The sequence below is a fragment of the Xiphophorus maculatus genome, chromosome 16, assembly GCF_002775205.1.
Source record: "Xiphophorus maculatus strain JP 163 A chromosome 16, X_maculatus-5.0-male, whole genome shotgun sequence".
Lineage (NCBI taxonomy): Eukaryota > Metazoa > Chordata > Actinopteri > Cyprinodontiformes > Poeciliidae > Xiphophorus > Xiphophorus maculatus.
Genome location: NC_036458.1, coordinates 7,652,486 through 7,674,858, shown reverse-complemented (window position 1 = coordinate 7,674,858; position 22,373 = coordinate 7,652,486). Strand labels below are relative to the sequence as shown.

Genomic DNA, 22,373 nt, shown 5'->3' with positions numbered 1-22,373 from the left:
AGGGAGCTCTAAGCGGGAGTTTAGATGAATATGACCGGCAGGCTTGGAGAGCAAGGCAGAACTCAATCCTAATGTTGTTAGCCAGGAGGTCATTCCTTTCTGTATCACCCTTGCTCAGTTTATCAGCACTTCATAATGTGAAGGATGTAAGGGCAGAGTGTTAAAAGTGAGGATCACCCTTAAGTGCGAGAACTCTTCAAGTGTGAATAAAGTGAGAAGTGGGTTGAGAATGAGTACGATGTTTGATTTCTACTTTTCTGGAGTTATAACAGACCTGCTCCGACTAACAGACTTACTCTATGTGTCGGTTTATCCTTTATGTGAAAAACGTCTGTCTTTCTCCTCTGTACATTACCAGTCTAATTGTAACTTTTGCCTGGAGAAATTTTCCTCTGCTGCTCACTCGTTCAGCTATTCCTATTGCTGCTGACGACCATTTCATGTGTAGGAGGTCAGCTTTCTTTAGCCTTATTTTACACTTTTAATTTAACCAGAATTGCAAAATAGATTTTTCCCTCTAATCACTGACTGTAATTTGCAATTTAATTTTGCTGTGAAAATGCATAATCATCATCATTCATTCCAGCAGGTTATTGGAAAACAAACAGCATTCATATCCAACCATCTCATATGTTAACTTGTTTGAATCCATTATGATGCATATATAATGCATTATCTTCTGGTAACCCAGAGAAAGTGCTATCATGCCTTGATAGCTTTTTCTCATTGCCATATGAACTAGACCTGATGTGTTTGCTTGCACATCTGTGCACAAACACACAAATTAACCCTTCACATGTTTCTCTTTTAGCCAACGCTGGGGCCTGTTATCCTAAGCAAGGTAACTCACTGGGCGAATGGCTCCCTGCTTTTTTGTCCCCTCCTAAGTTCATTGCTATTCCAGTCACATATTTTATGTGTAACCATCTTCTTCCGCCTGTCTTTGTTCTCTTCCTGTCTGATTTCCACCTTGGGCTGCATTGCTTGTCAGATTGAGCACTGATATAAAGGCCACGTGCTGTCAGAGTGATGGGAGTCCTTAAAATGGACAGAAGGAACAGAAAGATAGTGAGAACATGTAAAGAAAGTGTCAGCGGGTGACGGGTGACTGAGGGAATGATGGGGAGAAGTTGCTGAGAAAAGTAAGACAGAGTAATGATAGAAATGATGTACCTGTTCCTACATGTTTCCACCTGACTTTCAATCACTTTAATGCCAAAAAATTTCTTTTTGCCTGTTTTCTAAATAAAAAAAATAAAAGACACTTAAAGACAAACAGGCATATCAGAACAAAATAACCTACCTGAAAACAAATTCAGCTATAGCCCCTGCCTTTGATCTATTGTAGAAGCACTTTACTTTTCTCATTTTTCTTCCCCCTTAGAACTTGAAATCAATAATTCTGCAAGAAACTGCTATGTCCTGGTGGCAAATAGTCTAACATCCCACCCCATTTCTCTCTCTTTCTCTCTCCTGTCCCCGTTTTTCCTCTCTGCTCCCCTCTGCTTCACTTGTTTCCACCTGTGTGTGTCTGCTACGTGTCTGTATGTCTCCACCCTGAAATGTTCCTGGATGCGGATTTGGGTGGCAATTTGCCTCTCATCCGTACACGTTCCGCCTCCTTCCTCTTACCTCTTTATTCCTTTTCCTCATCCCTCCTTCTCCTTCTCCTCCTCCATCCTCATCCTTTAGATCCTGAGCGTGGCGGCAGTCACATGATCTCTACAGATGACCTGGAGTATCCACGAGAGTACAGGACGCTGGGGAACAGCGGCCGGCGTTTCTCCAATGTCGGCTTGGTGCACACATCTGAGCACCGCCACACTGTCAGCGCTGCACAGAGTCTGGAGGCCCTGACCAACCTGCATAAGGCTGACATGGAACGGAAGAGGGACGCCTTTATGGATCACCTGAAGAGTAAATACCAACAGCAGCAGCAACAGCAGCAGCAGCAGCAGCTGCAGCATCCGCACCACAGCCCCCACCACAACCCACCATCACCCTCACCATCCCATGCCAGCATGAGGGGCTCCTCGGATCGATCTGCTAGAGAACAGGTAATAATATTTGTTACATATTTTTTACTGATGCCCTGAATATGTTTTTATAATTGTGTTAACTTGTGACTTAAGGCAGATGCAAAAGTGTCTACAATTCCAATTATTTCCTGATACACTATTGTCAGCTTTTTAGCTGTTTGTGAATTATATCACTGTTAGTCTAACAATAGTCCATGCTAAACCACACTAAACAGAATTGCACTGGAGAATTAAAGCAGCTGTTTTTAGTTGATGAGTCCAGATTCAAGAATTCAGATAATGGCTCTAATCTAGGGAGTATCAGGTTGACGTATCAAAGTTTCTAACTTAAAGGGAATATATTATGCAAAATTCACATTTTGCATATTTTTATACTTTCATTTGGGTTTCTACTGCTTCTAAAAACAGCCCAAGTGCTTTAAAAACCCCAGCTGGTTTGTGACAATAAGTTTAAAAATCAGGATATTGAAATTACAAGTTTCAAAAACCTTCCGAATGTAACGTCACAAATCAGCAAGCACTGCCTTTCACCTAGCAACCCCAGAAAAGCCCTGCCTGGAGCAACCCAAGCTGAGCTCCAGGACATTTGGTTAGCTGGTTTTACTGCTGTGTGTGCTGTACGATGGCTGGTGGAAAAGATAAGTGTTTTGTTGTTAATTTACTATTCAGAAACCACTTGTTGCATTCTTGTTGGTTGTGCCGGAGGCTCTACTTCTGCTTTTCAAATGTAGACGGTTGTGTAATTATGCATTTGCCTTCAGCCATTTTTACAGTCAAGTGTAAATGCTGGCAGAACTTAGCAGACTAAATCTCATTTTCTAAGAATGATTTTGTGCAAAAAATTTTATGAACATGCTTTGTATATCTCATAGACCTATCCTAACCAGACCAAGGAAGCCTAATAGGTCACCTACCATGTTATTGTTGTTCTAAATTTGACTTTGCCAGCTACACCCTAATCAGTGTTTAGGAACTGCAGCCCTTCTCCTGTTCGTGACCTTTTTTTAGCCATCTTTGCAATGATTATTACTGCTGAAAGATAGACTGTTTGGTGCTGCATCTTTCTGGCTCTCTCTGCCACACTTTGTTCACTACCAGTGTAGAGCAAGCTGCACAGAATGTAACAGTGACACTGAAAAAAATATTTTTGGATATTTGAAGTTTAGCCCTAAAGGGACATTTTGAACGTGACCAAGAACAGCAATTTTATTTACCCTGACAATTTTTTGCAAGAATTTTCACTCTGAAGTCCAACACAGGATTATTATTTGGCAGATATGGAGCAGGCAACTCCTCGCTCCACAGCAGTGACGAGTGAGGTCTTACTAAGATGCTGCAAATAGGAATTGACAGATGATTCTATTACAGTGACTACGTTTTATGGCTTATTTAGATTCACTACAAACTCGATAGAATAAGTTAACCGTAACAAAGTTTAAAGGGATTTTGTCAAAGCAAATTTACCATGTTCTCTGTAGAGGCACAAGATGAGAAAACTCTCGTAGGGATTAGAACCGGACTATTATCACTAAGAAAATTTGTAATACTCACAGTTATTTCATAAATAAGACACAGAGAGACATCTTGTGATCAGCAGTGCCTCCTCCTTCTCTCCAATTGTGATGTTCAGACCAAAAAGCTTTATTTTGGTTTTATCGCATCAAAGAATTTTGTGTCTCTGGGTCCAGCAATCTTTAAGTTGTGCTTCTGTCAACTTCAAGCAAGCTTCCATCTCCATATGACCACTTTAATGTTAAGTACTGGTTAGTGGAGTCCATAAGCAAAGTGCAGTCCATAACCTTCTGGTGATATTCCTATCTACAAGAAGGGACTCTGCCTATGAGGTTTTTTTATACCTCTCTTGACTCTGATGTATAAGGCAGCCATATTTAGGAAGGGCCAAGTGGCTCCAAATTTTTTCCACTTCCAATTAATGGAGATCAAATTCCATCCTCCTAAAATGTTTTATGTTCACTAGATTTGTGTTTTGAAACAATCAAGTCTCAGGGGGTCTAAGGACAGTTTCTTTATCTTTATTGCTTGGTGTTTTCTAAGTGAAGTCCAGTCAGCTGAACTCACCACAGATTGACTTAAAGTTGCAGAAAGTTGTGAAGTGTGATCAGTACAAAAAAGATTTATGACTGTGAAGGAAATGCTTTTGTTATATCACCGTTGTTATTATTCTGTTTAATGAATTTGCATAAAAGGTAAATTTTTTGTTGCCCCAGGTTGGCTAGTGTAGATGCTTCAGCTCTATAATTACTTTTTGTCTATTTTTATACTGTTGAGATGTCGTATTTATTTTTCTGTGCATCAAAGACACTTAGATTGTTTTCACACTATATAGTTTGGTAGACTTTGGACAATTTGTAACACTTTTAGCTGGAATGGTTTGCTTTCACACCGCACAGTGTCAAACACTTTGAAAATCATATTTACCCCATCGCCTGTGGTGACTCTGGATCAAGAACCACTAAAGGAAATATGATTACCTCTAAAGAAGACATGACCACAATTTCCTTCCTCATGAAATGTAAACAAAAATGGAGTGCCGTTAGATTTTAGCGATTGTACGACTTCTTGTTTGTCTTTGGCAAAGGCGCACAAGCCATTTCTCCTGCTAGCGCTAGATTAGCGAGTGTGTTTTGCTTGTATTTAAACAGATTGCCCTGCACTATATCCTTCTTCATTCTTTGGGAGCAACCTCTGGTCAGCTTGGCATTCATATATGCTTCCAAACCACACCAGAGTTCACTTCAACCGAAGCTACTGTAGACCTCGGTTTCATGCACACCAGAGTTCACATTTTTGGTCTGCATCAGAGTTTGATTGCAAATTCACACCTCCCCAAATGAACTTGACTTCCTAGGCAAACAAACTAGATTTTGGTTAAGGCAAACTTAACAGGGCTGATGTGACTGCACCCTTAGTTTTTATGATACATTGCAAGAATTTTTATACCGTATCTGTCTGTAGCTCAAGTATTAGCTAGTTTCTGCTTGGCAGATCCTGCAAAGTGTTACCTTTGGGGAACAAAACTGGATCCCGTGAAGTGAAGGAAGACATATTTAAGCATTTAAATGATTTTTGTCCCTTTGAAGTGTAGTTTATGTAAGAACCAGTTTCACAGTTTCCGTCCCTGCAGCAAACATGCAAACGGCATGCAAGCGCTGCTGCTGTATGTAAATTTGGGAAAATTCAGGCATAATGACGTGACAGAAAAGCACATGAGGGAAGAGGAGAGAGAATGAAAGGGATTGAGAGAGAGAGTTGGGTGGGTGAACGACAGGTGGAGTCCTGGTTGCCTTGGGAACCACTCCCATATAAGGCACAAAGGGATATCGCATTGCAAAGGTCAGGTTGTGTGGAGAAGAAAGAATGGGACAATAATGAAGACAGAAATGAATGACGAGTGGAGGGACAACATGGTGAGCAGACGGATCCTGAAGTGACAGGGCATTTTCACTGCACCAGGGAGGGAGCAGCAGACTCCAGGATTCCTTGTAATCTTTCTCGTAGAGGGAAGCCAGAAGGGGGCGGGGGTTGGTGGTCGCAGTCAAGCAGTCCACTGACCAATTAACCAGCACCAACAGGACCCGACCGCCCAACTGTGAAGGAGTTAATCGGCTGGTGTTGTAATGAATTAAATAAAAAAGAGTTTCCGCCGCATGTGCAATTGTAGAGCGAGACGGGGAAAGAGAGGGACTGAATGAGGAAGAGGGAGATTTGTAAGAGAAGCAGAGGGAGGGAGAGACGGGCAAACAGAAAAAAAATGCGCTGAGGATTTTCTGCACCTGATGGACAGTCTGGGGTGACTGGAGTCTTGGACAGGCACAGGTGCTCTGCAGGTGAGATTTAACTGGGAGCTGGAAGCTGTTGCAGAGAAGTGTGTATGCGAGCGTGTGTGTGGGATAAGAATGTGCCAGCTGGGATTAGATTCCACGCCTGTTATGTTTGTTGTGGTTGTTGTAGTGACAGAGTGCATATGCCTCAGCAGGCGGAAACCCACAGCAGACGAAAGCTGAGGGGACGATAGTAAAAGCTGTGCACAAAGCTTTCCGTGTCTCCCTTCGAGCATGGGGTTGATTTTCTGTGCAGATATTATCTTTGTTTTTAGAATAGGTAGCAAAAGCTGCTGTTGTGTTGCAACTAAACTGGACCAGAGGATGATTTAGGGTGCATGAGTAAGAATGAGTGAGATGGAGGGGAGGGGGGGTGCAGAGAAGATGACGACATGAGAAAGAGTGGAGGAGGGAAGGGAGGGAGTAAAGAGTCTGCTTTACATGCAGGTCAGGTAACGCAGCGCGCCACTCTTTGAGGCTACGTTTCTCCGCTGGACTCCACTTGCACGTGTCTGTGTGAGTGTTTAATTGTGCAGATGATTCTGAAATTTTTGAAGTGAGAGTTGCATTTGACCCCTCAGTTCTAAGTTTAATCTGACATCTTAAATAGACCACAGTAATTATCTGCTTAAGGCATAAAGTGACATAAGAAGCTGCTTGTAGATTTGCAGCAAAGCATGGAATAAGTTGTTAAATGTGCTATTACCGCAGAAAATATTTTTTAATTGCATGGTTGTCAGGGGTAACATAATCAAATAAACCCTCTCCAGTTTGCTTTTGTAGTATTTACAACTCAAAGTCCAAGCTGTGTTTATCTGCCTCTGTCAGCAAAGCGGGTAGAAAGGATTAGATATGTTTACCTTAGCATCACAAGTGCACATTATTAATGCAACAGACGCTGCCAAAGACAGATGCACAAAACCACAAATTTCTTCTCCACCATTGAAGCTGGTCTCTCTGACAGATTTTGTCTTGCGGGTAAGAACAAAATCATTCTTCTTAGTGTCATAACAAATTAATTGCATTTATTTACAACATTAAAATGATGCCCTTGGGGTCCCCGCAGATGACGAAACTTTCTGGTTATGTTCAATATAACCAGATAGTCAAGGCCAGTTTACTTTTACTCTGGAGAGACCTCATGATTAGCTCGTCCCTGACACAGACCCATTGTCAATGACCCGTTAACCCCTAACGCAACCTCTCCTCAGAGAACATGATATTATTAACAAATTCATCCATCCAGTGGGTTTTAAAATAGCTTATTTACACTTGTTGAACCAATGCTTGAGGAGCATAAAAAATACAGTTTTGTATTCAACAACAGCAACCAAAAACATTTGAAAAATACAAACAGCACAGCTGGCAGGAATATAGCGTTTTTTCACAGCGTTACATCAAAGCATTGTCTTTCATTCTAGCGGCTATGACATTTGTCAGGAGTCATTTATATGCTAAAGGAGAAAGAAGCGTGGGTTGAAATTTTTATGTCTTTTTTTGGCATATGTCTAAGCCTACATGTTCACATATCTCTAATATTAAAGTACTGTATAAGGTACGGCTGGATTTCTCAGTTAATCTGCTGCGTCTTTGTTTCCAGATTGTTGAATTTCTTACTATTGCTGTAACATAATTATCAAAGCTCTGTTTTTTTTTCCAGAAGACTCCTTTTTTAAAACAGAGTATATAACTGCAGCAACTGACTGAGCAAACTCACAAAAGAAGCAGCTTGACAGATAAACCTCAATGTCAAAGTAAGCTTAATTACAAAGAACATATATATGGAGGGGCTACTTAATGCTAAAATACTTTTGTCAGCATTAAGTGCTGTTGTTTGCATTTTCATTATAAAATTAACACATTAATCAGAGTAAAACAACATTCATATTAGAAAAGTACATTGAAGTTGATTTTTTTTTTTTGCTTTACTGTGTCTAAAATGTTGGAATATTCTGCTTAATACTGTCCAACTATTTTCTGCAAAACAGAAAGAAAACATCAACTAGTACTGAGTATTAATAAATCAGGTACACCTCTGAATTACCAAGCAGGTATTGCTGTTTTCAAAAATGCATTGCAGCCAGAAAAGTGCCAGACATGAGGTTTTCTAAAGCAGCACTGTGAGAATACATTTAATGAAAAGGATCTCCTGCTGTGAGGTGTTAGTATAAAACAACAAGACTTAATGATGTGCACCTCCCTTGTTCATAAACCTTCCCCCCAAAAAAACATCTGTCAAGTTTCATGGCTTGTGGAAAAATGTCAAAGTCACAGTTAAATTCTAATCTTATTGAACGTAAAGATTTTTAATAAACTAAACACTTGAAATAGGTTTATTCTCAGCATAAATACATATTTAATTTATGACTATATGTATATAATACATATATATATTGAAAACACACTGACTATCATAAATAAAAACATGCCTGTCACTTGTTTTAATCTTTTCTCAGGGTAATGTGGACTTTAAAGAAGAGAAGCTGAATTGGGTGAATATTGCCTGCAGAGAAGAATAAAAGTGGAGTTGGAATTACAATTGAGATTTGTGAACTCTGCTCCATCTTTAATATTGCATATCGTCGACTTGAGATATTTCTTGGCCAGCAGTGACTATGTCTGGTTTTAACTGTGGGGTAATTTTGGCTTATTTTAAGTCTTGTTTCCTTAGGCCTTTACGAATATGTCAGCACTTTTTATGCAATCTCCAAACAGCAGGAAGGGCAAACGTGCAGATGTTTGCTACCTTATTCAGTGTTGCAAATTAGCAGGTCAGCTTTGGGGGTTGTGATGAAAAGTGAGCAGCAGGTGGAAAGAGATTGGAAGAAACCAGAGAGCAAGAAGGGGACAAAATGGTTGTTTGCCAGTGGTGAAATCTGGGAGAAAAGCCAACGTTGCAAGGAGAGAATGGACTGCTGATTTTGTTTAGTATTGCTATTTTCATTTCTTTTATAATAACACAATCTCATATCAGGTTTTCAGTAACCTGATGCCTGCAAACTGAGCCTTTACCTCCATTATTGACCAGTCAGTGGTTGTGTTTTCCATATATGCTTTAAATGGACCTGTCAGCAATATACAGTAAATCCCAGGATAAAAAAAACAATCAGCAAGTTACATGATCGTTGGTACATTTCAACTAATGTTTTAAAAGTTTGCATTCTCTTGCATTTATTATGTATGATTCTTGAAAGAGTAATTTCTTTATCTTTCTCATCTTTCTTTCTTTTGTTCTTCATGAAACTTCACAGCAACAGCCCAACTACTGGAGCTTTAAGGTTAGTGCTCCTTGTCTAAGTGTGTTTGTCATTCTTCTTTCTGTTTTGTGTGTGTTTACGTCTGTGGCATCTTGTCCACCCCCAACCCACTTAATGTCCCTCCTGCTGCTCTTTTTTCACACCCTTCTTACTCCTGCAACATCTTTTCACTTTTTTGGACAGAGCTTGTGTGTGGTTGTGGCTTATGTGGTGACAAAAATGACAAGGGTGAAAACAACTTAAACTTCTTCATGTCAATTTAATTTGTAGACCTTCATGAACTCGTGACACGTCCGTTAGTTAGCATTACTGGCTGGAAACGTTTGACCGGCTGGTTGTATTATAGGCGGTGATGTAGAGCTATCAAATGTGTCTTTATGGAGTGGTTTTTGATGAGTTGAAATTGATCAGAGGAAAAAGCTGAAAGAATGAAATTAAAGCATCAGATTTCAAAATATTCAAGATCCAAAACTGTGTTGAAAAACAGTGTTTTAGTTGATACACAGCTAAGAAGTTGATGTTTTTAACCTAACTGATTGATGATTAGATCTGAAGTATAATATAATTGCAAACTATTGTTTTATATTGTAAATTAAATGCTACTATTATGTAGTAGCATTTAATTTGTCGATAAAATCTGATCCTTTTCTGGTATTTGGTTTAATTATTTCAATGCTACTCAACCATTAAATGTAGTTTTAGCGGCCTACATCCCTGACATAAATTGCTGTTTCCTTTACCCCACATTACTTTAAGTTTGTGTATTTGTTTGACTGTTTTCTTAAAATGTGTGATTATTCAGAAAACAGTAAGATCTACATATACTGATATCAAAGGTGCTTCTGCAGAGATAGATTTTACCATGAAAACATCAAAAATATTTAGTGGGGAGAAGATTTGAAGATAATTTCTTATCATACACAATCTGCTTCGGCACCTTTTATATTTGCAGGGCTTTCTGCAAAGTTTTCTTTCTAATCAGTGAAGCTCCAGAAACCCATGCCCTACTTCAGCATCCCACCAGCTCTAATCTAAGCTCAGCTTTCCACTCTTGTGCTTAGCTGAGAGTCCAGGGAGATTAAACAAAGGCTAAACTCAGCCGCTGTGAGGTTCCTGGAAGAAAATCTTGGAATATATTTCTATTTTTATCCAATAACATAATCTCAAACGAAAAAACTTGAAAAAAATATATATTTTAACTTGAGTACATTTATCTCCCACATGAGAAATTGATAGCTGTGTCATTTTGTTTTCTACACACTCTGCATTCCTGTACTTTGAATAACTTCTTTTTTTTAAAATTGTGAATAATTACTAGCTTTTTACTAAAGTATTTCTCAAGGCTAGAACCAACAAATAAATGTATCTTTAACCTCTTTCCTCTCTTGACAACTTGTTTATATCATCCAGGGTCATGGGCCTTTTCTTTTGATTTCATCTCTTCAGCTCATCAGACTTTGAGTAATATTTACAAACTCTTATAGTCATCTGACCAAGGCACAGTTAAACTATAAGGGTACTGGGTCATTGTTATTGTTTTCATCAAACAATAAATTGGAAAATGACAAAGAGCTCTCTTTGAGCAGTTCTCTTACATTAAGTTGTAGGGACTTTTTATACTATACTACTATTTTATCTACTGTACTTTGAATTATTATCCTCAATTTCTGTGCCAACAAAATTAAATTTCTGCATCCAGCTGTTTGTAACACAGTTCAAATTGTTTTACATTTTAATAATTGCTATGACTGTAGATATAAATAAGCATGGCTCTGTGGCTTGTTTATTATGGAAAAAAAAATAAAAATCACAAACATTGACTAATTATTTATCCTGTGCAATTATATATATATATATATATATATATATATATATATATATATATATATATATATGTTTTACTTTCATTTTGCCAGAAAAAATTCATCTGCAAAAATCAACCACAAATGTGGTGACCTTATGATGACCCAGGCCAAATTAATCAGCACTAAATTATGCCAAGCAGCTTCTAGCCAATCAAGTTTGGCTCCTTTGATCATGTGTCAGACAGTTAGCTAGTTAGCACAGCTAACTGTTAAGAGAAACATTTAACAAAAATGCACCTTTTTGCCATGTTATATTTATAGTTTTAATCTAAACCTAATTTAAACCTTTCTGGTAAAAATTTTTTAAAAAGACAGGAGGACATAAAATTTTCAATTTGAGTCTTCCAGGCCTATATAACTAATTCTGTCTGGAAATCTCAATCATCATCTCACCTCTTCTTGAAAATGCTATTTTTCTTCCTTTCCTTTCACATGCTCCATCAACTTACAATTTACTGGGATCTGGCAGAGCCATCATTTCCATGCATTGATGACTTCAGGTCGTCTGAAGAGAAATGACTCCATTATTATGAGGAAATTTTGTGTCCAGACGATTGGCTGCAAAGCTTGAAAAGTTGAGGTGAATTAATTGGACAGTTAAGAGTAAAATGGATGTGTGGTATGGATATATTAAGGAGCTCTTTTCTTTAAATTTCATTAAAAATTGAGAAAGTGCTGACTCATTGCAATTAACCGCACACAGATGCACTGCAAGCAAAGCATATGGATGAGACAAGAGCTTCTGTCAGCGGAGACTGAGGTGGAGGCAGATAATCTGACATCACTTGTCTCGGTGAGAAGCTTATGGAGGGATGGGAGAGAATCAGTGAGTGACATTGTGTAAAAGGCGTGGGAGGGAGACATAACTAGGGGTGAAAACAAACAGAAGCTTTTGAAGTACACCAAGATATTAGTTATCGGAAAAAACAGAGCAAGCTAGATATCAAAGGACTCATGGAAAAGTGGAGAAGTTCAAAGATTTGTCATTTTAAACATTTAGCCTAATACCCTGCAACTAACAAGTTTACGCGCATCAAGCTGTGCGACATTTCTCTTTTCAGTTTTACTCAATGGGGTGAGATTAGAAGTGGAGGCTACTTGCATCCATCATGTCATGAACCAGCCTCGAGGCTCTTACTGCAGTGCAGTTTAGACACACTGTCTCACCTGCTTGTTGAGTGCTTCACCTCAAATCAGCCACATACTAAAAAAGACACTACTGGATCACCATTGTCTGACACAGCACACAGTAATAACCCTTTTGGCTCTCGGCAATCAGGTTGTATCAAACGTGATTGTCTCTCCAGCGCTATCAGCTGCAGTTTACGTGTTCTGGATATAAAATAAAGCGGATATATTGTATGTACATTCATCAGTACATCTTGGCTTGAAGGATTTACTTCACAACATGTAAAATTATGGTCCAGAAATAGTTAAACAAGCCGATTAAAGTTTTTAGCAGCTGGATGTCAAATTTTTCGGGCAATTATGGGGGCATTGTGACCCTCAGCAAAACCGCTCGTCTGATGACAGCTGCTCTGACAGAAAATTAGATTTCCTAGGAGCAACTGTGGTTAAAATCTTTGCTTAATCTGTACAGTGAAAGTGAGGTGAAAGTGAGATAAATGGAGATTTAATTGACTCCCAAACCAATCTCAGTGTTTCACTTTCATCTACAGCACTGTGAAAATTATTACAAATGTTGTCCACTTATCCTTATTTGTAGGACACAGGTTTCAAATAAGCACATTTACGATCGGTCAAAGACAACCTGAGTCAAAATGAACAAGCAATTTTTAATTTAGTTTATTTATAAAAGGAAAAAAACTTATCCAAAACAACCTGACCTTAAGTTAAAATTAGTAGAATTGATAGCTCCCTCACTTACAGCAAAGTAGGCCCAGGGCATCACACTACCACCACTGTGTTTGACTCGCTGTGATATTCTTTTTATAAAATGTTGGGTTAGTTTTATATCAGATGTCATGGGACAGAAACTTTTACATTTACTTTTGTCTCATCAGTCAGCAAAGTATTTTTCCAAAAGTAATCTAGACATTTTTGGGAAATGTGAGATATGCCTTTGTGTGTTCTTCAGCCTTAGAAAATTCCACAGAGAATTTTTGTACAGTCTGTCTACAATAGAGAATAATGAATGCTGACCTTAAGGCAAGTTAGGTCTGGAGTGTTTTAGATGGTCTTCTGTTGTCATACAGGTTAGATTTAAGGGATCTATGTATTATACAGGTCAGGTGGTAATGAGGCCAGTGTGTGGCTTCTGAAAAAAATGTTGCTAGTCACAGTTAATATACCACATATCAGGTGGAATAAATATATTTACCCAGGGCTGGGTTGGTTTGAACAACAATTACCTTTTATGGTAATAAATCAAATCTTCAATTAAAAATGTTTTTTGTTTCTCTACAGGTTATTTTGAAAGTTTGTCTAATCTTAAACATTCAAGTGTAGAAATAATGGAACAGAACAAATCTGTTCTGGATTTTTTTTTCTGATACAGGTTAACTACATATAACTTTTTAGTTGATACAGAATGTCTTCTAGTTTTTGACCTTATAACCTTCTTCGGTGAGTGTTTGTTTTTAACAGAGAGAGCATGTTGCTACTGTGTATTAGCACAAGAAATCAGAAGAACTGGTGGGAGGTTGCATAGATTTAATACAGTTTGTAGCCTGAGGTCTGTTGTCGGGCCACCTTGTCCTACTTTCCACTCCATTTGCTTGTCTTCTAACCTCATCCTGTTCCGTACTCTTTTTTTCTGTCATCCACAGTGAATAAAGACAGTAGAAAACTCAGTAGCAATTGGGTTGGGCTGAAACTGTCTTAATCGGTAGAAAATAAAGGGCTTTCTGAGAGAAAGGCAACATAACCAGTTCCTGGCTTGTCTAATAGGAGCAGATGCAAAACCAGATGGTGTTTTTGCATGTAATGTTTAGAATACAAAATTACTGCAGAAAGATATTATCAAACCTCCTTAAAGTGGAAGCAGAAATAAGGAAGTCAAAATAGGAAGCAAAAAGTCAAGCTGAAAAATATGATACATTTGTAATTCAGCAACACGTTTCTAAGAAAATACAACCCCACTCTTTGCTGTTCCCACAGTATTATTTTTCTTTCAGGCAGGTTTGGAATGTAAAATTTGCTGTTTTCAGGCTTTGTGGAAAGCAAGTACTCGGATGCAACACATCCTCTTTGTTTTTGTATTTGCAGAAAAAAAATACATAGTTACTCATACATTCAAGCCTGTTTTACTTCTTTCTTTTTTGTCAAATCAACAATTACAGAGTAATAGAGTTGCAATGAGATTGCTGAGAATATCTAATTCCTCTGCTGCATTTATTAGAACGTATCATTCCAAACATAGTTGGCAAACTATTTTACTGAGTTTAAATTTAAAAAATTGTCAAAGAGTGTGCTCATACAGCTTCTTACTAGGAGTTAATACTCTGTAAAAATCTTCAACATGAGTTGGCACACATTGCACAAAATTCACTAATTACTTCCAGAAGTTGCTACTGTTACCAATTTTTAATTCAGTTCACTGCAACAAGTGTAAGTCTAAGTTGTTATTAATCTTCCCGTTGGCAAATACTTAATGACATCAAGTGTATTTTCCAAAGTGGTACAAATGTCTTCATATTTCAAACTATAGGACTTTTCTTCTTTAGTTTTTTATTTACAAAAAAATTCATTCAGTCTCCTCTCATTAGACAGGAGATACAAAGTCCCACTGGCCAGGAAAACAACAAACTAAAAGTCATTCATACCTATTACAGCCCTCAACAGCAGAGGTATTTGAACATCCTGTTTACGATTTTTATCTTGTTTATGTCTTTTTTTGAAAGTTTTACGTGTGTATAGAGTCCTGTCAAGGAGAAATTTATGTCACTGTTGGTGTCAGATAAAGTTTTCTATTCTAAAAAACATTTCATCAACATTATATTTCCCTATTCTTATGCAGTGGTTTGATAGTAAGGCTAGAATGTTGCACTTTGCAGGATCTGGTGGGCCCCTGGGATGCTGCTGGCTGTTGTTTTTTTACAGTGTGGTCACTGTTTAGATAAATTACCCTATTAGAAAACATGTTGGGGGTTATCTGTCTGCATCACACACTTTCCGTTAGCGCTCTAACGTTGTCTGCCAACACTATCTCTGGATTCTTCATGTGCGGGTGTGGGACTGCATTATGTATGATAGTGTCAAAAGAACTTTGACATTGCATGATAAAAGCCCACAGGCAGTTTACCTTGTAAACCTATTGTGGATGTTTTTGCGAACAATAGTAGTAAGTGTAAGGCAATAATTTGCTCTAAAGTAGATGGTTGTAAAGTCTATTTTAAAATCATATTTCTATTCGAAAGATTCTTTTTGACAAAAATACAAAGACTTCAGCAGGTTTTTAAAAGTTAGGCAGAAGTAGACTAATGTCACGGAAGAAGAATAGGACTTTATTTTTTGCTATTAATATAAATTCAGCTATGCTTTTCAAGCAAAGCATTATCCAAAGCAGTTGCTTGAAACTATTTAACTTGATCTCCTATTTTGCTACTTAATGCAATAACAACCTATTTGAATTTTATTAATCTTGGTATAGATTATATTTATTAGGATACTGTCCTGGAGAGGAGGGTCCGTCGGATAGTCGAACCTCGGATTCAGGAAGAGCAGTGTGGTTTTCGTCCTGGTCGTGGAACACTGGACCAGCTCTACACCCTCGGCAGGGTCCTGGAGGGTGCATGGGAGTTCGCCCAACCAGTCTACATGTGTTTTGTGGACTTGGAGAAGGCGTTCGACCGTGTCCCTCGGGGAGCCCTGTGGGGGGTTCTCCGGGAGTATGGGGTACCGGGCCCTTTGATACGGGCTGTCAGGTCCCTGTATGACCGGTGTCAGAGTCTGGTCCGCATTGCCGGCAGTAAGTCGGGCTCGTTTCCGGTGAGAGTTGGACTCCGCCAGGGCTGCCCTTTGTCACCGATTCTGTTCATCACTTTCATGGACAGAATTTCTAGGCGCAGCCAAGGTGTCGAGGGGATCCGATTTGGTGGCCTTAGGATCTCATCTCTGCTTTTTGCGGACGATGTGGTCCTTTTGGCTTCATCAGATCGTGATCTGCAGCTCTCGCTGGAGCGGTTCGCAGCCGAGTGTGAAGCGGCCGGGATGGGGATCAGTGCCTCCAAATCCGAGGCCATGGTCTTGAGCCGGAAAAGGGTAGAGTGCCTTCTCCGGGTCAGGGGGGGTGTCCTGCCCCAAGTGGAGGAGTTTAAGTATCTCGGGATCTTGTTCACGAATGGGGGAAGAAAGGAGCGGGAGATCGACAGGCGGATTGGCGCAGCGTCTGCTGTCAAGCGGGTGCTGTACCGGTCCGTCGTGGTGAAGAGAGAGCTGAGCCAAAAAGCGAAGCTCTCGATTTACCGGTTGATCTACGTTCCCACCCTCATCTATGGTCATGAGCTTTGGGTCATGACCGAAAGAACGAGATCGCGGATACAAGCGGCCGAAATGGGTTTTCTCCGTAGGGTGGCTGGGCTCTCCCTTAGAGATAGGGTGAGAAGCTCAGTCATCCGGGAGGGACTCAGAGTAGAGCCGCTGCTCCTTCACATCGAGAGGAGCCAGTTGAGGTGGCTCGGGCATCTGGTCAGGATGCCTCCTGGACGCCTCCCTGGTGAGGTGTTCCGGGCACGTCCCACCGGGAGGAGGCCCCGGGGAAGACCCAGGACACGCTGGAGGGACTATGTCTCTCGGCTGGCCTGGGAACGCCTCGGGATTCCCCCGGAGGAGCTAGAAGAAGTGGCTGGGGAGAGGGAAGTCTGGGCCTCCCTTCTGAAGCTGCTACCCCCGCGACCCGACCTCGGATAAGCGGAAGAAGATGGATGGATGGATGGATGGATGGATGGATGGATGCATACTGTGTCAGTTTTTCTATGGGATACACTGTAAAAATCTGACATGCATTTGCATGTCGTCAGAAAAGGTTTGTCACATGCAACCAATTCTCCAATTCAGGAGAAAACACATATCCTTTCATTGTTTTTAGTAAAGTGCCAAAGCAGAAAATTTATCATTGTGACATTATTTCCAACAATGTCAGAATGGCTGGTAACAATGCCATAGTGGAAGTCAACCTGCATTCAGAAAAAGAATATATCAGTCAAAAATGATTATTGCTGTTACTCAAGAGAGAATGCACAAATCATTTTCTTGTCGTTTTTGTTTTAGATTCCATAGCAAATGATTAGTTTCAGTCTAAAGCAGTCGACAACAAAGCAATGCAAAAATTAACATACAGGATTTTAAAAAACGACCATCTTGTATTTCCACAGCAGAGCACAGAGTTGCTTTGGTTCCCTGTAATATGGCAGCAGGGCAGATGAGAGCATTTGACATAAGGAAAGCCTAATAATCTTATAATGGTACATTACATAAAATGAAACATATTTTTTTCTTGCTACTTTTCTTCTTTTGATATGGAGTTTAAAGCTTCTGACAGAGTTTAATAACTCCCAGGTCAATACAATACCCAGCACAATAGATATTAAATAAATATCTCTCAGTTTTTAACAAGCGCCACAGAAGATTAAAAAATGCTATTCTTACACTTGTCCTGGACAAATATAATAAAAAGGAAGTTACAAAAAGGAAAAAAGGAAGTCAAAATGTGTGTAGTTCCTTTAAACTAGACTGAATCCTTTTGGAAAATCACTGTCTAATCAGCTTAAAGGGACGAGCCGCCTCTGAGTTTAGAAATTGTAACTGATTTAGGACAAAACTGACAATTCAAAGAGCTAAATACTAAATGAGAAATATGTCGTCAGAGCAGTTGTCATAGAGCCTTAATCAGATCACTTATATTGATCTTACATAACAATCATCTATTGCATAAGGAATCATCATGTCAGAAAGACTTGACTAATAACTAAATAATGCTTTTGCCTGTTTACCTTTGCTCTTTTTAAGAGATTGAGATGATTTTTATATCATAATAAGTGACATCAAACTGTCTGCCCTGATGCTTAATATTAAAGTGAAAGTAAAGTTGAGCTTAATATTTTTTCTTTGATCATTGTGGTTTGGTGGTTTTTCATAAAAAACCTTTTCTTCTTAGTCTGAGCGCAGAGATGATCCTTCATGTCTCTGCAGTTAGTCTCCCATTAATTAAAAGTTGCACCAATGGAAGCCACAGAAGGTTCATGCAGCAGCTGGACTTGAACAGAGAAAGGATGAGGTGACAACCGTTGTGTTCATGCTTCAAAGAGAAGGAGACAGGCACTGCTACTAAACTGTGGGCTGAGGATGTGTCTGCTTCTTCCGTGAAAACAATCAGCAGACAGCATTCGGGGAGCTCATTACAGCAGCCTCTGAGCTGGAGGAAATGCTACAATGGTGGGGAATCAGAGAGTTCAGTTCAGTGAGCTCAGCCTCAGCCGAGCTAACAGTCTTTGGGAGAGAAAGTGTAAGAGAGAGAAAGAAAGAGAGAGAGGTTCGCCTGGGCGTAAGCCAGCAGGATAAACCCACAGTGAGAGTCTGGGATTTACATGAGCTTCTCCTCCCATCCCACAAGAACTCATTTAAAAGTTCATAGGTGCGCAGGGACAAGTACCAATGAGGGGGTCCATGAATGAATGTGGATGTGAAGTGAAAAATACAGTGTAACTTTTGTCAGGTTGCACACACAGTTTGATACTGATAAATTCATGAGGAAAGACTTCCTCTAGACTCTAATGTATTTTATATGTCATTCTTCTGATGTTATAAACTGTGATGCAAGCAATTGTCAGTGAATGGCTGGTAGCTAAAACCATTGTCAAGGTCTGAATAATCTCATTAGTTGGCTTATTGTGTTATCCCTCATTGTGTGCTCCCTGTCTCTTCCAGTTGGTCTTATGACATCAGCCTTGTCAAATCCATTTTTTCTGCCACAGTTTCACCTCTCAGTGAATTCACACATGCCTCTGTGTGTCCTGCAGAGTCGCAGTCCACGCCATTCCCAGTCTACCCAGTCCGGGCTTGCGGACCAGGCTGCCAAGCTTTCCTTTGCCTCCGCCGAATCCCTGGAGACAATGTCAGAAGCAGACATGCCCCTCGGGTTCAACCGAATGAACCGATTCCGCCAGAGCCTGCCGCTGTCTCGTTCTGCCAGCCAGAATAAGCTAAGATCTCCAGGTAATGATTCCGAGGCGATCCTGGCACGACCTGTCTCAACAGGCTGGTAGAACTCGAGGCACATTTTACAGCTTTCTCTTTACTTCATGTTGCTGCTGCTGTTGTGAAGCACTTTTCTGCCAGATAGTGGGAGGAGGTGTTATATTCTCAATGCTTTTACCATAAAGTGATTCCCTAGTTTAATTGCCCTTCTGCATAGACATAAAACAATCAAATGAGTGTTTCTAAATATATAAAAGTGTAAGTTTTCCTGAGTAGACACTGTAAATTACTAATACTAATATTCTTACTCTTACAGACTGTGATCTAACGTTTGTAATACGATCAAGGAGTCAAATGTTGTGCTTAAGATAATTGGTAACAAGAAAAACTCAAATATTATTTGTCATATAGATATGAAGTCTACAGAGTTCATTCTGGACTATGGTCATTATTTGTGACAGTGAACAAATCAAGAAGACTAAGGTGTTTTGAATTTCGTTGTCCTTGTGACAATGACAATAAAGATTTATCTTATCTTATCTTTAGCAGAAATGGAAACGCTGATCTCTTTCCTCTGTCTCTACTAATACCTGTCTTTTTTCTTTTCTCTATGACTTGTTTATATTATTTTTGCCCCATTTGTAATTCCTTTTTCTTTTCCTTTGTTGTTGTTTTTGTTTGTCCCTTCGTGTATGAAGATGAATTTTCAGGTTAGTCAGGCATCATACACATCTTTCAACAAAACATTCTTCTTATTTTTTTTCACAAACTTTACCTACTGCTGTTTATGAAACAAAAACACTCTGCATTTTAAAATATTGTTAAAATTTAACTAATTATTTTTATTTGTCCTAGATATCTAAATGTTCACTAATTGGTGCAAAAGTCAAATAGTTTCCAAAAAGTTTTAAAAAATGTGATTTTTGCTTTTATAGAACCATTTTCTCATGTTACATGTTACTGGGATTTTATAAAATGGACCAACTCAATGTGGTGCATAATTGTGAGTCAGTCTTTCTTCAGTCCCTTACTGGGGAGGAGCATGCCCATAGTTTGATGCGTTTGGTTACAAAAGGGTGTTTCTGGAAGGATGTGTAGTCTTCATTACCAAAAAGTAGAGATGAGTAGAGTTCATCTGATAAGAGCTCCTTCTTTCACATGTTTGCTGTGTCTCCTGCATTACTTGTGACATGCTGTGACCAGAACTGCAAATTAAATTTCTTATGACTTTCCATCAACAGATCTTTTTTGCAACTTCTCTGTAAATGCCAGATTTATGGAGTGCACAATTAATAGTTGATCTGTTGACAGATTTTCATATCTGAGCTGTGGATCTTTGCAGCTTCTTCAAAACTACAGAACAGGATTTAATTCCACACATGTGATGTCTATTTAGCAATTGGGTGACTTTTAAACATGATTAATTGCACTTAACTATTTTTTTTAATTTACGACATAAATTAGCAACTTTGTGTTGGTTTATTACATAAAATCCCCCCAAAATCAAATAAAATTATGGCTGTATCATGACATTAGAAAATATTCTGAAGGTTTAAATATAAGGCCCAGAAAGTTGGCATAGGTTTTTTAGTACCAGTAAGCAGAATTTGTGGATCACAACCAACACCACAGCTCGCAAAATATGTCTCCACTGGTTATCTCCCATCTAATAAAGCCAAACACTTCTGACTCAACCATCTCTCCCCCACAACTTTCTCCTAGGCGTGCTCTTCCTGCAGTATGGAGATGAGACACGCCGGGTTCACATCACCCACGAGCTGAGCAGCATGGACACGCTGCACGCTCTCATCGTGCACATGTTCCCTCAGAAGTTGACGGCGGGAATGCTGAAGTCGCCCAACACGGCGATCCTAATCAAAGACGAGGCCCGAAACGTCTTCTATGAGCTGGAGGACGTCCGGGATATACAGGACCGTAGCATCATTAAGATTTACCGCAAAGAACCCATCTATGCTTCTTACCCTGCAGCTGCACACCTGGCTAACGGAGATCTGCGGGTAAGCAGAGGAGACCTGAGAGGTGGGAAGGGCAATTTGTGTTGAATACTCCTGTTATATTGTGAAGTTGGAGCTGCAGCAGAGATTTTTGGAAGATAAATTTTGCTGTTTTTGAGAACAGTATCTTTGCAGACTTTCGTAGTGTATTGGGGGTTAGCAATGGAACATGTTTTCCTGTTGGAAATGTATTTTTTCATCTTCAAATAGGCCATCTGTTGCTGTGCAGGCAGGAGAGAACATGTTCCCCTGTAAATGAGCATATTTTAACATTTGCAATGATTTCTGCTTTAGAAAAGATAAAGCAGCCTGAGGGAGAACATTTTTTTAACTATTATTGATGCAAAACTCTGCTTACCATCTGCATTATTCACACTGAACTGGGAATACAAATGCTATTAAAAAACACTGAAGAGTGTTTCTGTTTACTTACACTGTGCTGTGGTAATGCTCACACTCATTCTTCCATCTATTTGGAGCAGAAATGGGTTAAAGAAATGGCTGACAGACAGGGAAGAACTATGCATACATTTGGATAGCTACTCCAACTTAATCTGATTATAAATTATTGTAACTCTGGTAGTGGAAAGTTGATGTTCTCTGTGTGTGATATTGTGAGCTCAGATTCAGAGAAACAAAACTGTGAACAAGAGAGTTAAGCTTATATAGTTATAGTTACCCATCCAGTATTATGTCAACTGGAAAATCAAAAATGAGAGGTGCACATGAAAAGCAGTCTAAAGGGGAGATTAAAAGATGAGAAAACACAAGTCTTTAACTGATAGCTGATGTATAACTAAAGTCCCTATCAAAGGTGATTACATCAGCAGCTTTTTGTGCATTTGATGCAGTAAATACAGTGGAAACGATATTTACATGCAGTGCTTAAAAAGACACATTCTTTTTTTTCACTGTCTGATATTAAACTAGACAAAACCTTGCCTGTTTTTAGAAAGTCAGGGTTACAAAATATTTCTATTTGCTAAATACCAGAGTAGTGGGTTCTTTGGAGAAAATAGTCTTATGTTCCCTTTAAAGCTGCACAATATGTTGAATTGCAATATCAATATGTGTAATATTGCAGTCGCACGGGACTGCTTACATGCAATATTTGGTAGGCTAAGATATTGTAAATCGTATATTCAGGCACTTCGATGGACTTTCGCTGTCCACACCTGATTGAAAGCATTGGTGACCA

General features: G+C 39.2%; 1 protein-coding gene across 2 annotated transcripts in view; it reads left to right on the top strand.

Annotated features, from left to right (window-relative positions):
- The window catches only part of LOC102223618 (SRC kinase signaling inhibitor 1-like), a 112,033-nt gene that overhangs the window by 58,509 nt on the left and 31,151 nt on the right, over nucleotides 1-22,373 (top strand). For both annotated transcript variants that reach the window (XM_023349383.1, XM_023349384.1), the window contains exons 2-7: nucleotides 812-841; nucleotides 1,693-2,057; nucleotides 9,133-9,159; nucleotides 18,983-19,178; nucleotides 19,859-19,870; nucleotides 20,883-21,178. In XM_023349383.1, coding sequence (XP_023205151.1) covers nucleotides 812-841; nucleotides 1,693-2,057; nucleotides 9,133-9,159; nucleotides 18,983-19,178; nucleotides 19,859-19,870; nucleotides 20,883-21,178 — 926 coding nt within the window. The remainder of the gene's footprint in view (nucleotides 1-811; nucleotides 842-1,692; nucleotides 2,058-9,132; nucleotides 9,160-18,982; nucleotides 19,179-19,858; nucleotides 19,871-20,882; nucleotides 21,179-22,373) is intronic.